This window comes from Rhinolophus sinicus, chromosome 15 (assembly GCF_057876585.1).
Source record: "Rhinolophus sinicus isolate RSI-liver-muscle chromosome 15, RSI-T2T, whole genome shotgun sequence".
NCBI lineage: Eukaryota > Metazoa > Chordata > Mammalia > Chiroptera > Rhinolophidae > Rhinolophus > Rhinolophus sinicus.
Window position 1 is genome coordinate 104909853 of NC_142515.1, and position 16917 is coordinate 104926769.

A 16917-nucleotide genomic window follows, 5' to 3' on the forward strand; every position below is an offset into this window, starting at 1 on the left:
ACTATTATTTAATTAGCTCTTATGTTTATGTCTTATCTTCTCTGTAAGGTTATATCCTCCTAGAATGCAGAAATTATACTTCACCTTTCTTCTATATATCTCTTTATATGGGGTACCCCACATGCATAGGCACTGTACTATAAATGATTGTTCAATCCTATTGAAAAGGATGAGGTAAATAATATCAAATGTCAAAGAATGCTGATAGTTGAGGGAGGGTGGTGTTGCCAAAACATACTCTAAAAGACTCTCTGATTCTCTCCCTCCTTATGAGTGTCTTAAGTTAGGGCCCTTAAATTCGAGTGGAAACTTCCCAACTGGGCTTACCTAAAAACTCCTTCTCTCCTATGCTGTTGCCAAAGGGATCTTTCTCAAATACAAAGCTGATTTCATCACCATAATTGCCCAAAAGTACATGCTATGCTCTAGCCATACTCCAGTACGGAACTTGAAGTCTTTTGTCCTCCCTGCCTCTGCATGTAACTGTTTCTTGTCTTTAATTTCCAACTGCCTCCTCTGAATCCTATTCAAAGTTAGAAGTGCTGTGTTGTTTGTGCAGTTTCCTCTGATTTTCCATGATGCGTGAGATAGTTTATCTCTCTGGGATCCTAAAGCACCTTGTATATGATTTTATTATACCCATTAAAGTGTATCCTAACTGATTGTTTACTCTTCTCTCTTCCATCTCTTGGTTCCTAGCACTTAGAAGAATGCTTCTTACATAGGAGTGCTGAATGGAAGGGAAAAGGCAGGAAAGACAAAAGATACTTGAATGTGGTTAAAAAAACAGGTCATTGATGATGTTGTAAGGTATAGTTTAGGTGGGTAAGGAGTAAAAGAATAGATATACAAGAAATCAAGGACAGAATACATAGAAAATAGTCAAAATATTCATTTAAAAAATCTGCCAAGGAAAAGGAAAAGAAATTGATAAAAATAACATAAAAATGTATCACAGTCAATGAAAGACTGCTATTTTTTAAAACATGGAGTAGCTGACCCAGTTAGAAGGCAAAGACATCAAGTTGAGAGGAAAAACCAGAAGATCTAAAAACAGAGTAAGGACAGGAATCACAGCCTACAGTAGGACAGAGAAGACTGTGAGAAAGGCTGGAATAAGATTGAAAAGATACCACAGTTGTAGAAACAGATGTTTTAAAGTGAACACAGAATGAGTTCCATTTTAGGCATAAGAATTTTCATTCCTTCAGTTTCCCAAACTAGAAATCATAAAAAAAAATGAAAGAAAGAAAAACTCTGACAGTCTTTCTCTAGCTGCTATTAATCCATCACCAATTCCTACCTTTTCATTTCTTCTTTCTAAATATTTTCCAGATCAGTTCTTTCTCTCTTCCCACTGCCACCACTTTCCTACTAACCTTCATCATCTCTCAACCAAGTTACTGCAAAGCTCCTAAGAAGTTTCTAACCTAGTGTCTCCATTGTCAAATTTAACAAGAAAATATATCCAGCCTTCTCTCAAACATTCTCACTATGAAGATTTCTCTGACCTCTCACCCTTCCTATTTTTGTAAATAAAGTTTTACTGAAACACAGCCATTCCCATTTAACTACATATTGTCTATGGTCATGTTACAACAGCATCAATGAGTAACTGCAACAGAGACCATATGACTCACAAAGCCTAAATTAATTACCATGGGCTCTTCATAGAAAAAGTTTGCTAACCTCTGAGCTATACAGTCTTCCCTCGGTATCCATGGGGGATTAGTTCCAGGACCCCTGCGGATGGATACTAAAATCCGAGGATGCTGCAGTCCCTGATGTAAAACGGTGTGGTATTTGCATATAACCTATGGACATCCTCCCGTACACTTTAAATCATCTCCAGATTACTTATAATATCTAATATAACGTAAATGCTATGCAAATAGCTGTTATACTGTATTGTTTAGGGAATAATGACAAGACAAAAAAGGTCTGTATATCTTCAGTACAGACACAACCATTGTAGGCCTAACGACATAGTACATGTCAGCAACAAGGTAACATTATTTTTCCAAGTATTTTCGATCCATAGTTGATTGAATCTACAGATGCAAAACCCATGGTTACAGAGGGCCGACTGTACCATCATACTTATATTTTACTTTAGTTGTTCACTTACAATAATAATAGAAGTTAATATCAGAAACTTACTGAGACGGGCACTGTTCTAAGCAATTAGATATATTATCTCTTATTTTCTACAACATTACTAAAGAGGCAGATATTATTACTACTTCCATTTTATAGATGAGAAAACTGAGGCTTACTATGCCAGATCCCATGTTTTTAACTACAAGACTAATAGTGACTATATTATTTCTTAATAGACTGTGCGCTTATTAAAAACAGAGATTATTCCTAAATTATCTTTGTATTCCCAGAGTCTAGCACAGTGACTGATATAGTAGATATAATTGTTTGCTAAATTAATCTTATTAAAATAATCACCTTCACCCTGCCTTCTCCCTGCTCAGCACCCTCAATGGCTCTGTGTTGCTTACTGCATCAAGTCAAAACTCTAAACTCCTCTGACTGGCTTTAAGTCGGATCATAATCTGGGACAACTGTTCCCAGTACAGTTCAAAAAAATTAACAATGTTCAACTTCTATATCAGAATTGGCTACTCTTCCTTCTTAAGCTGTGTAACTCTAATTCAGCACATGAAATAAACTAAACTATCTAAAAAACTCACCTGCCATCACGGGATCTGTGGAGGCTGCCATGGTAGCTGCTCACTTTGCTGTGGACACTCCCTGCTTTGCTTCTCTGATCATCCACCATCGCCAGCTGAGTTGAAGAAGCATGTGTGGATGTTCCTTGAGTGGAAGTTCCTCTTGATTTTCTTATAATAGGAGTATTTGGATCCCTCAGGAGGGACTGAGCAAAATCCGGTTCTTGGAGTACCTGTCGGCTCTCATTCACCATCCTAGACAACAAAATACTAAATTTAAGATACAGATTAACATTCCTATAGACCAAGAAACAATACTTTTGTGGCACACCGGCATTATTCTTGAAATTAATTGCTTTCCACCTAATGTCTTTAGGACAATGTAAGGTCACGTTGAGAGAGGAAAGAATATAACAAAAATCTGTGTCAATCTGTCCCCTAAAGTAGTATGATGGAAAGAGGACTGTGTTGGCATAAGGAAATCAGGATTTTAGTTCCAACTCTAGCAATAAATGTATGACCTTAGGCAAGTCACTACTTCCTTTCCTTCATTTTCCTCATCTATAAAATGAAGGTATACAGTTTCATCATTTCTAAAAAGTCCCTTTCAGCTAAAGAATTTTATGATCTTCAAGGACACTGAAACATTACAAAGATACTACTATCAAGTAGAAAAATTGTTCTATTGCATGGTTTATGGAAGTAGTGGAGGCCTCAATGTAGCACATATACAACATTTTTTAATTTGTAAGAACAGTTGTTTTAAGGCTACAACTTGATTTTATGGCAAAAGCAGTTGTCTAGTGCTGGAATAAACATGAGTGGTCATAATTAGAACAAAACATGATAAATTAACTTAAGCAAATATACAATTAAGTCCCAGACATAGTAAAGGATTAGAAGAAAAATTTAAGAGGATAAATTATTGTCAAGGGCAGGGATGGCCGGATGGCTCAGTTGGTTAGAGCGCGAGCTCTTAACAACAAGGCTGCCAGTTTAATTCCCACATGGGATGGTGGGCTGCGCCCCCTAAAACTAAAGATTGAAAATGGCAACTGGACTTGGAGCTGAGCTGCGCTCTCCACAACTACAATGAAGGACAACGACTTGGAGCTGATGAGCCCTGGAGAAACACACTGTTCCCCAATATTCCCCAGTGAAATTCATTTAAAAAAATTTATTGTCAAGGGCAAAAGTTTTTAACTGTTATGAAAGTGTTCAAAGCAGACAGATGTTTATGATGATGAACAAAGCCGTAATTAAATACAAGACCCAATTAAATAGTTGCCAAGATCAGTATGTCAGTTTATGTAAATAAGTAACTATGAGCATCAGTACCCTGCAATGACTCCACAGATACACAATTACATTACATTAAAAAAGCCTCCAATATGTAAAGATTGGATCATACAGTGAGAAAGTGCATATATTCTGTTTTCAAATTATAAAAGCACTGTTGTTATGTTAGTGCCAGGGTAGAAGTGCTGAAGGAAGAAGAATATACGTTGAGTACCTGCATTGTACCAGGTGTTTTAAATATGTTCTCCTTTGATCCTTCTTAGTAATGTTCTTCTTATGGACACTAATGTCCTGAGAGGATATTTCTAAGAGAATATGACATATCCATTAAAAATAAATATTGTGATCCCCATTTTATAGATGAAGATACTACGAGGTTGTAAGGGATTAAAGAACTTGCCAAAAGTCACACAACAAAACCAGTAGTCAGAGATGAAACTTAAGTTTAAGTGGCTTAGAAGCCAATCATAAAGTAATGATAAAACATGTTTATATCCTGAAAACAAGTGTCAAAAACTAGATAGAAAAAAGAACAAGTCAAAAGAAAAACAAAACCCAGTATTTGTTCCACTGTCCTCAGTGGCCCCATTCGTGTATATGTACATCCCAAGTCAGTCTTCATCACTGACTTTATTTTCTACATTTTTAAAACTTGGTTCAAACTGACTTCTGGTTGTTCCAAAACTTTAATCCACTTTCAAATGGTGACGGTTTGTCCCCTCATTTTACAGATATGAAAACAGAGGTCCAGAGAAAGTAAGTGATGTGACCTAGATAATTCTAAAAGATTTCTAAATATGTTTCAATTAGTGTCAGACAGTCTTAAATGTGGCTTCACGTAGGAGGAGAACACTAATTTGATTTACACAGTTTTAGAAGCCAGTCTCTATAGCACGGTATAATAGAAGGGATAAAAGCAAAGACTGGTTTACAGTCAGACTGCTTGGGTTTGAATCCCAATTCTAGCACTCACTAGCTATGAAACCGTGGTTCCACGCCTCCGTTTCCTTACCTGCAAAACGATGATCCCAAAATTGTTCAGAGGAGTAAACGATTTAACAATATATAAAATGCTTAGAACAGTGCTGGGAGTATTACATGTGCTCGGTTAACAGGTAACCACTATTATGATTACTTTATAGTCATTCTCAAAGGCAAAACCAGACAGATGCCAGAAATAGCTAAGGACGCTCACACTCTCGTGCTCCAGAGTGAGCGGCTGCCTCTCTAGCCCAGAGCACAGTCCTGGCTTGAAGGATCCCAGTGACTTGGCTGGGTGGGGACCCATGGTTGCAGAACCAAATAGAAGGATCTTTGGGAATTTTAACCAGTTTCAAAAGGATTCTGGCCCAACCAGAATCCCCCAAATAACTTGGATGATTCTCCGTAAAGGTAGCTTGGGTTTGGCTCTCTCTGGAATTTCTAATGCAACCCTCTTACCGAATTGTTTGTGCATGGTCCAGAGATGACCAGGAATGTAACTCAAGCCCTTTCCCCAGCATTATGTTTTACTATGATTAAAATATATATGCATAAAATATATTTAAAAATTTCAAAGACTACGTAGATAAATCCCACAAAGAGGAAACTCCATGAAAGCAGGGACTTGGCCTGATTTTTCTGCTACTAAATTCCCGGTGTCCCAAAATAGTTCATGGCACATAGGAAGCATTCAATAAAGAACTTTCCTAAAGATAAATTAATGCCTAGAAAAAACATGTTTCTTGTTGTTGAATGAATCTTTTCCATTCTTTCCTTCTCTGCCCTAGGAAATCGTATATAAAGGATAAATGCATTATCTGATATCACTAAGTAGCAGTCTCAGATATGCTAATAAGACATATTTTTTAATGTGATTTTCTAAATCTAATCTGTTTAATAGAAACTGCTAATTATTGGTATTTTAGAAAATAGAGATTTTGTTATTGAAGTACTTTAAGTTGTTTAAGAAAAGTACATTAACCCATACAAGGCACAACATTTTAAATATAATCTTAAGAGTTTTATAGACTATCCCCCGAAGCCCATTTCCATGAATTGTATGTTAAGTAAAATCATAGGAATATGGACTCCACTAACTTAGAATTCAGATATAGTATACATATAAGACTAATACTAAAAAGTTTGAAATGATTTGTTCTTTTGTGAATATTGGAGAGTCATATTTGTTTTATTTTATGAACTAAGGGCTCAAAAAATTAAAGATTCTTTAATATGCCCTCAAAAGACTGCTCTGGCAAGTCTTATATTTACCATGATCCTCTAATATGCAGCACTGTGGCTAGTTAAGAATTAAAATACTTTCTTAAACATTTCATACTTTCTTAAAATACTTTCTTAGACATCATTTTTCTATTCTGGATTTAACATGTACTACATCAGAATGGAAGAACATGCTATTTCTTTAGATCATTTATGGTATGCCTGGAAACACAGTAATAATTGGAAATGGAAGTCTAATCTAATACCCATGTGACTTTGGCCAAGTCACTTATTAACCTCTCTTGTGTCTCAGTTTTCTCATCTGTAACAGACATGACAATACATACCAACCCTCAAAGGAACATCAAAAGGATAAAATAAGAATATATGTAAAGCATTAATTTGTTTTTAATTTTAAGAAAATTATAATTTGGATTTTTAAAAATAAAAATTGGCCTTCCCTCAAATATTCTGAATTAGTAAGGAATAGGTCTTAAGCCCAAGTCTACTTGGCTATCTTGTCAGAATTAGGTTTTTTTTATTTTTTTAACTTTTTAAAAATTTATTTTAAGTGTTTTTTTACAGGACCCATCGGCTGCAAGTCAAGTAATTGTTTCAATCTGCTTGTGAAGGGCACAGCTCACAGAGGCCCATGTGGGGATCGAACCGGCAACCTTGTCGTTAAGAGCACCGCGCTCTAACCAACTGAGCTAACCAGCCACCCCTTGTCAGAATAAGCTTTTAGCTTTTAATTAAAACATGCTACCAACTGAGCTAACCAGCCACCCCTTGTCAGAATAAGCTTTTAGCTTTTAATTAAAACATGCTACTATGCCAATCTTAACTGATGGTAGCTGAGGTTACAATCTTGTTGGAATTCTTCCTCCAAATCCAAATTATTTTAACGTAATCAACACAAAAAAATTTATGTGAATGTGAAGTTTGTGAACGTTGTGATAATTTACTTCAACTTACTCTTTTTTCCTACGACCATGAAAAAAACTGGCCCATTCAAAGCATGTCTTTTTGCTTCCAACCCAAAATATGGACGGAATACCAACTATGAGAGCCATTAGATATTTCATCAGAAAGAGAATCAGGTCTGGACGACTCATCTGAGTGACCTATAAGAAGGGAAAGAAAAATATCTTAAATATATAAAAAGAACTTTCTATTAAAAGCCATTATAAAATCTTTTAAATAAATAATAGTAAAATAATTCTACAAATCTACAAACATCAGTTTTCATTTAAACAGTTCTATAATTTCCTAGCTATATAGAAAAGATACAAACTCCTGAAAATTTGACAATTTTATTTTTCCAAACTTTTATTTACTTTAAGTGTTTTTAAAATAAAATACCCATCAGCTCCAAGTCAGCTGGTTGTTTCAATCTAGTGGTGGAGGGAGCAGCTCACAGTAGCCCATGTGGGGATTGAACCGGCAACCTTGTTAAGAGCACCACACTCTAACCAACTGAGGTAACCAGCTGCCCCTTGACAGTAAATTTATAATCTATACTTTGAGTCCTATATTTTTCTTATTAGCTCACATTGGATATATTTTAAAGAAAAAGATTATTACTGTAGAAATAAACCACAAATAGGAATAGAGGCTCAAGTAATACCTCTATTCTTCGTAGCCAATTTTTCTAGTCCTATCATTGGTCTTCACAATATAAAATTAGGGCAGTATTAATCTTCCCCCCCATTTTATTAATTTGTTGTTATCTTTAATATGCGCTTCCTTTTACCTACTTCATCTTTACTCTGCTTGCTCTTTTCAAGCTTCCTCTTTAACCCAAGAATTATTTATAAGTGCATTTTCTAGTTTCTAGTCAGATACGTTTTTCAAAAATTTCTTTTTATTGCTGGTTTCAAGTTCAATTACTGTGGTCAGAGAATGTGATCTACAGATTCTGATTACCTTAAATTTTGGAGACTCCTTTTGTGATTTAGGACACAATTTTTATAAGTGTTCTTTGTGTGCTAAAAAATAAGGCATATTCTCTGTTTGTTGGGTACAACATTTTCTATATGCACTAGATCAACTTCATTAGTTGTGTTGTTCAAATCTTCCCTACATTCTTAACTGATTTTCTGTTTACCTATCCATTTTAATAGAGGTATGCTCTCACATAACTGTGAACTCATCTATTTTCCTTCTAATCCTGTCAGGTTTCATTTTCAGGCCTACGTGAGGTGTTATGTAAATTCAATAATGCTCTAGCTGCTCTTTTTACCTTTTTAATGCTCTTCACCTTAAACTGTATTTTATCTGACATTAATATTGTCACATCAGCTTTTCACTTCATCACATCAGCATATTTTCCAGGTGTATCTTTTCCTATTTACCAATGTATTTCTTTCAAGTCTGTCTGTCTGGGTTATACAGCTTCTTTTAAGTGGTATATAGATTACTCCCATAAAAATGTAAACGCCATGAGGAGGCTTTCCCCCACCACCACTATTTTATCCCCAGAGCCTAGACCATTTCCTGGTACCTAGTAGGTGGTCAACACATACATACATACATACATACATTTAAAATATATACTGCGTTTCCCCGAAAATAAGACCTAGCCAAACAATCAGCTCTAATGCGGCTTTTGGAGCAAACATTAATACAAGACCCGGTATTATATTATATTATATTATATTATATTATATTATATTATATTATATTAATTATATTATAAATGTTTATACTGATTAATGTTTGCTCCAAAAGCCGCATTAGAGCTGATTGTCCGACTAAGTCTTATTTTCGGGGAAACACGGTACTTATACAGTTGGTATACAACTTTCTGGTACACAATCTTGTAATACTTATGAAAAAATTTAAAGAATTTCTTGAGAAATTCTATCTCAAGAAATATATCCTAAAGAAATAATAGGTCAATAATAGGGAATAGTTTAAATAAATTATGCTACATACGAATAACCAAATAAGCAGCTACTCAAAAATAATAAAGTGAAAAAAGTAAGATACAGACAGTAGTGGGCTAGTAAATATTTAACAGCTGGCTTTCTGGATGGAGGAGAGCCCTGGTTTCTGATTCTGCCCATTTCTGTGGTGTAACACACTAACTATGGCTATTCTCAAGCTACCAAGGTGATATCACTAAATATGAAGTCATGAAGAGATGCACACAATTGTTGCTTGTGAGCCTCTGTGAGTCAGTACATATAGTGCTCTAATAGATGTAGACTAACATGTCAAATATGATCACATTTATCTTTTTAAATTGAATGTAATATCTATAACATTATTTATACATAGCTCAGCTAGGACTGCTGGAAAAGGCGGAAGCAGGCTGGGGCTCTCTCTCTCCCTACTTCCCTCTCCATCTTCATTCAGCCTTTCCATATAGCTTATTACTAGCTTGGAATTCCACACACCTTGTGGTTACTAGAGGCTGGCTTCTCCCAGAGCAAGCATTCTAAGAGAACTTGGCATAGCCGCCTTGGGGTTATATATCTCCAAAGAGCAGCTACCAAAATGTTAGAAAAATATACAGGAAAGTATAAATAGTGGTTACATTGTTGGGGAGACGTGTTTTTACTCTGAGCATGTTTTACAATAATTTTTTCTTGATATTTTGGAATATTTAAAAGTGGACAAAACTATATGTATATGAGTATAACCAATACTTACAAAACATATTTAACCAGGTAAACTTTTACAATGTTAATAGAATGCCAAAAGCTCATGTGATACAATTGAAATGGATTATGGTAGACATATCAATAAACGTTCTACAAATAAATTGCTCTAAGAAATTTTCAAAAATTATATTGATATTTAATATATAGCATATAGTGAATATCATAAGTATGTAAAGCAAGCTATCTAGATTAGTGGTCAACGAGACAGAAAGCATGATGATGAATTACAAATGAATCAATGTCCAAGATTTATGTTCTGCATTTATACACAAACACATATACACACACACACACAAAAACGCACAAACACACACACACGCACAAACATTGTCTGGTGACTTCCTTACATTCTCTATTATGGCACATTACTTCTTAAAGACAGATTTTCACATAATATGAAGAAACAGACATATGTAGCATATAAAAGGTTGAAACATGTCAAGTTCTCAGAACTGTGCTTGACACCTAATAAATGCTCAAACATGTGGTGCATGGAGCACGACTGTCTCAGAAGAGACTAAAATCCATAAATGAAGGCAATCGAGGCAGAGAAGGGAGACAATCAGCATTCACTGTAAGCCTTGTATCTTGATTATTGTCCTTCTTCCACGTCAGCCTGGCTAACTGTGTACCGCGTACATTCTATCATCTGAACAACTGAGCTCCACTGACAACACTCTAATTTTAATCCACAGAATTTTGCAATATGATTTTATTCAATCACAATATGGAAAATATTTTCCAATGTTTTGTTTTTCCAACTTACATCCATAATCCACCAACGACCCTGGGGCTTAAATTCTTTTTAATTAAATAGAAAAAAACTATTCATGCTAAAAGGGAAAAAAGCATTGCAAAAAAGGAAAACCACCAAAGGCATATTTATGGTTATTGTGGTGTCCTACATTTAATTCTTATTTCTGAGACTTTGGCTTTGAATCAAGTTGGCAGAGTCCTTGGCTTTTTTCCCAATCATGCAGAATCTATATTTTACTAATGGAGACACATATTGTATTAGTGTTGCTTTCATTTTAAAAAATAGATTAATTACAAAAAGTTTGGCTTATATTGAGCCTCTGGTCATTTAAACCTTCATAAAAATAAACTATTGTATCAGACTCATGCAGAATCTGTCATGTTGATAAGCAACAACAGTTCTAAAATGGAGGTCTTCTGATTCCAATTTTTTTTGCACTTACTATACTATATTGCTTTATCTGCCTTTACTTTTATTCTGCTTTGAAAAGTCACCCAATCACCCTATCAGATATAAAGAGCTATCATAATGCTATCGTAATTAAGACAACGATAGAAGATTAAACAAGGGCAGAAAACAGACCATGGAAAAGAATTGCAAAATAACTTTCACATATGGAAACTTGATATGACAGAAGTAGCATTACAAATCAGTGGAGAAAAGATGGACTAGTCATTAAATGGTGCCAACTGGATATCTACATATTTTTAAAATGGTACTTTTTAAAATATGGTAACTTTTAAAAATGGTAATTTTTTTCTATAGAAAATAAATTCTATAGATTAAAAACCCACATCTGAAAAGCAGAACTTTAAAACTGCAGAAGAAGATTTTTTACGAACTTGGAGTAGAGATTTCTTAGATACAATTTAAAAAGAAAAAAGAAAACGATGGGTAAGTAATACACAAAAATTTTTCAATTCTGCTCATCAAAAGGCATGATTTAAAAAGTGAAAAGCCATGCTAGATCTATGTAATGCACAGAACTGATAAAGAATATGTGTGTATATCTTTGTGTCTGTATAAACAAGCAATTCACAGAAGAGGAAACCTAAATAGCTAATAAACATGAGAAAAGAAGTTCAATCTCACTAGCAATCATGGAAATACAAATTAAAATAGCTGCCAATGAGGACTGCCAATAAGACTGGCAAAAATTAAAAAGTCTGATGATACCAAGTTATGGTGCGGATGTAGAACAAGAAATCTCTGTACTTTCATATGGGGTTCTAAATTGCTTCAACAGCTTTGGAAAGCAATCTGGCAACGTCTGGTAAAGTGAAAGATTCATGCAAGTATATTTTATGACCCAACAATTCCATTTTTAGGTATATATTAACAGAGAAACTCACCTGGATGCATAAAAATATTCATAGCGTCATTATTTATAACAGGAAAAACAAGGTACAACCTAAATATTCATTAAGAGTAAAACAGATAAACAAATGTGATATATTCATACAATAGAATGCTGAACAGCAGAGAAAGCAAATAAACACATACATATTACCATAGACAAATCTCACAAACATAATGAATGACAAAACAAGCTGCAAAAAATACACACAGATTTGACACTACAAAGTTTTAAAATACTTAAATACTATATATGATTTAGTAAAATACATATGAGTAAATACATAAGTAAATACACAAAACACCAAATTTGGGATGATAGTTTAGAAGGGAGATTAGATCACTGAAGGGGACCTCGTGTTTTGTTGGTGTTTTCTTCATTAAACGGATGGTAGATCTATTGGTGTTCAATGTGCATTATTATTCTTAATACGTATCTGTATGTCAGAAACATTTATAATACCTTTTAGAAAGAAAGGACAAAAAGAAAATCAGGGCTCCCACAATTACAACATACTTCGTTCCGCTCAAGGAGGCAATAGTTTTTAAATTAAAGCATCTCTCGATAGGTTAAACAAAGTAAAGCGCTAGAAAGTAATTCACTTAACTAGATCTGTATGTATATGTCTTCCTTTTACTCTCTAAATTTATCTTCTCCCATAACTGGCCCACCAATTTCACTGGCCCACCTGTGAAAAATAAGTATGTTAAGCTGGGGTTTCAATTCCTAAGCTTTCCTTCAATCATTAGAGAAAATCATAATATACAAACCCCACATTTCAAATATTTTGCAAATAATCGCCTTTTCTTTTCCAAACACAGAGACTACCTCTTTAAAAGAATTCTTTGTTCTAAATTCAAGAATGGCTAATGGCAATAAGGAAAGTTAAACAATTTACATCCTAATTAACTTGACCAGTGACTGCTGTAAAACTCTGTGTGATGTCAACTTTTAGGTTAAAAAAAAAATTAAAGAACAAATTTTTATCCCACCCTTTAAGGAACACACAGCTTCCCACGTAAGAGACTAGATAGGCAGAGATGAGAAAATGGCTTGATGAGTAAAATGACAGGAAATAAAGCAGAGCTTGCCTGGTTAGTAAGGAATTGATTGATACCGAGCATAATGCTCAGAGAACTAACCAGAGAATATCATCACAAAGATTTATCATGACATCTGGATATATTGTGCCTATTATTAAATTAACCTCACAGAAAATTCACAAATAAGGTAAGAAAAGGCTTAACACCAAAATTCACTCAAGAACTTAAAAAGAAAACAGAAATAACAGTTATCTCAATTCTATTCTATAATTCCTTTGCTTTGATGGTATTAAGAAATAGAAATTTTCACTCCTTCAGAAGTTACATTTGATTAAGCAAAGGGCAACACCTTGAACTTTCATCCAAATTATACCTGAGGAAAAAAATGATCATCACTGTCACTTTAGCTTTATGAACTAGAAATAACTAGAAAATGGAACAGTATATTATACACATACACTTTACAATAATGAATGCAATAACTGGGAAACAAGTAATTAAAAACTCTGGAATTTATGCTTTATCTTGATGCATGTAAAGAACTCTGAACATCCTTCACAGTATAATGATACTCATTCACCATGTAAAAAGCATAACCTTTCTTTTCTTGGATTAAAAAAAATAAACTATTGGTTTTTCCCCAAAACAAATCAAATGAAAGGTAGATCATTTTGAAAAGTTCCATTCTCTCTTCCAAACATGAACTGCAGAATAATTAGAAAACTTTTTTTTAAATTAGTTTGTTATTAAGTATAGAATGAAACAGAAAATATGGTTTACACTTTGCCAAGCATTACCACAGCAGATCAATTTCCTCAGCCCTGTAAAAACTATTTAGGGGATAGACCACATTCAGAAACGAGTTCTTTGAAACTCTTCAAAATTGTTTTGCAATCTCATGGTTTACTACAATAAGACATTAATGAAGAAGATACAAATAAATGGGAAGATTTCATGCTCATGGATTAGAATATTGTTAAAAGGTCCACACTTCCCAAAGCAATCTTACAAATTCAACGCAATCCCCATCAAAGTTCCAATGGCATTTTTCACAGAAATAGAACAAGCAATCCTAAAATTTGTATGGAACTACAAAAAGACTCCATATAGCTAAAGCAATCTTGAGAAAGAACAACAAAGCTGGAGGCATTACACTCTCTGATTTCAAACTCTGTTACAAAGCTATAGTAATCAAAACAGTATGGTATTGCATAAAAATAGACACATAGATCAATGGAACAGACCCCAGAAATTAACCCATGTATACATGATCAATTAATTTACAACAAAGGAGCCAAGAATATACAATGGGGAAAGGACAATCTCTTCAAATAAATGGTGCTGGGAAAACGGGACAGTCATATGCAAAAAAAAAAAAAAAAAAAAAAAAGAAAAGAAACTGGACCATTCTTACACCATTCACAAAAATTAACTCAAACTGGATAAAAGACTTGAGGTGTAAGATCTGAACCCACAAAACTCCTAGAAGCAAACACAGGCAGTAAGCTCCTTGACATCAGTCTTGGCAATAATTTTTGGATCTGACACCAAAAGCAAAAGCAACGAAAGCAAAAATAAACAAGTAGAACTACATCAAACTAATAACTTCTTCATAGCAAAGGAAACCATCAACAAAACAAAAAATTAATCCCAGTCAATGGGAGAAAATATTTGCAAACCATGCATCTCATGAGCAGTTAATATTCAAAATATATACAGAATTCATACAACTCAATAGCAAAAAATAATCCATCTGATAAAAAAAATGGGCAGAAGATCTGAATAGGCAGGTATGTTTCCAGAGATACATATGGCCAACAGGTATATGAAAAGGCACACAACATCTCTAATCAAATGTAAATCAAATCATAGGGAGATATCTCCTTCCCATGTGTTAGAATGGCTATTATTAAAGACAAGAAATAACAAGTATTGGCGAGGATGCAGACAAAAGGGAACCCTTGTGCATTGTTGGTGAGAATGTAAATTGGTGCAGCCACTATGGAAAACAGTATGGAGGTTCCTCAAAAAATAAAAAATGGAACCACCATATGACTCACCAATTCCACTTCTGGGAATGCATTCAAAGAAAATGAAAATACTAATTCACTGTGCACGCGTGCACACGCGCACGCACGCACGCACACACACACACACACACACACACACACACACACCATGGAATATTATTCAGCCATAAAAAGGGAAATCCTGATATTTGCAATAATATAGATGTACCTAGAGGATATTATGTTAAGTGAAATAAGTCAGAAAGACAAATACTTTATGATCTCATTTATATGTGGAATGTAAACCAAAATAAAACAAAAAAAACCTAGTTCATAGATACAGAGAACAGATTGATGGGCCAGAGGCAGGGGGTAGGAGAAATGGGTTAAGGTGGTCAAAAGGTACAAACTTCTAGTTATCAAATAAGTCATGGGGGTGTAATGTACAGCATGGTGACTATAGTTAATACTGCATAGTATATCTGAAAGTTGCTAAGAGAGTAAATCTTAGAATTTCTTATCATAGGAAAAAAAGTTTTGTAGCTGTGTATGGTAATGGATGTTAACTAGACTTAGTATGGTGATCATTTCACAATATATACAAATATCAAATAATGTTGTTTTGCTTTTTCAATTAGTTTTAGATCAAGGCTAGGAAAGCTCTCCGAACTTTTCATTAAGAATATGACATGCATAAAACATGGTTTTACGGTTCTAATTTATGTTTACAGGTATAAAGCAAAAGTTACGACATTCAGTAGCAAAATACATGGTTAACTATCCTTTCTGGGTCTTAAGGTCATAAATGGTTATGAAAAGATGGGAATTAAATTTAGTGACCTCCTACTGTGTGCTGGGTTCTTTTAAGTATATTGTGATTTATTTCTCAGAACAATCTTACAGAAAAGTAACTGGATATATAAGAAACTACACCTGAAATCTATGTAATTTTACTAACAATTGTCACCCCAATAAATTAAAAAGAAACTGTATATAGTGGTTACTGGAGGTGATGGAGAAGGGGTGAAAATTGAGAATATGAGGATAAGAGAAGGAATAATGCTTTTCACTATATATTTTTAACATAAATCATGCTAAGACATCACCTGTTCAAAAAATTAAATTAAAAAACAATCAGAATTCTAAAAACCCTAAATAACAAGAGGCCTATGATGGGGAGACAGCAAAAAGAAACGGATGGTGGGGAAGAGCATTTGGTAAGGGTTTCTAGATCACCATTAACCGATTTCTTACGAAACTCACTGATTCCAGCATTAACCCAATTCTTGTCTATACATACATTTTGTCATGTTTTTTTCCTACTGGATTTTAAGTGTATTTTTTAAACCCACAAATTACATTATGATTAGTATTTTATAGAAATATTTGTTTAGCTTTATATACATGTTTACTTTATTTCACCATTTCTTCTTTCACCTCCTACTTTCCTTCAGAGATCATTTTCATTCTTCTTCAAATACAACCTCGAGAAGTTCCTTAAGTACAAGTCTCTTGGTGATAAACTCTGGATTTTTGTTTAAATGGAAATGGATTTATTTCATCCATGTTCTTGAGAACAGGTTGAGTTCTCCAGAAGATGCAGAGATGAAGTTTGGAGTGTAAGATGTTTATCAGCAAATAGTATCTGTGAAGGAAAGGGAGTGGGCAAAGGAGGAAGCCGACCTGCCCTGCGTTCAGAAAAGCCTCTGCCAAACAGGTAGGGAGTTCTGGAGCAAATAGTGACCTTCAGAGGGTCTCAGGCTGGGCCAACAGCCAGGCCTTCTTAGCCCATCGAACAACTGCTGGTTGCAGGCAGCCCCGGGAAGGGCATCACCTCAGATAAGGCAGCTCTCTGTGGCCGAAGGGTGTCTGCTGACCACATGTCTGCAGCCGAGCAGCAA

At 34.5% G+C, this 16917-nt stretch overlaps 1 protein-coding gene across 5 annotated transcripts in view; it reads right to left on the reverse strand.

Annotated features, from left to right (window-relative positions):
• The window catches only part of FZD3 (frizzled class receptor 3), a 74510-nt gene that overhangs the window by 13506 nt on the left and 44087 nt on the right, over positions 1 to 16917 (reverse strand). For all 5 annotated transcript variants that reach the window (XR_002137474.3, XM_019733223.3, XM_074338350.2 and 2 more), the window contains 2 exons: positions 7158 to 7306; positions 2703 to 2936 (listed from right to left, as the gene is read on the reverse strand). Coding sequence is in view for 4 of the 5 variants with exons in the window: in XM_019733223.3 (XP_019588782.3) it covers positions 2703 to 2936; positions 7158 to 7306 (383 nt within the window). In the remaining variant the exon portion in view is untranslated. The remainder of the gene's footprint in view (positions 1 to 2702; positions 2937 to 7157; positions 7307 to 16917) is intronic.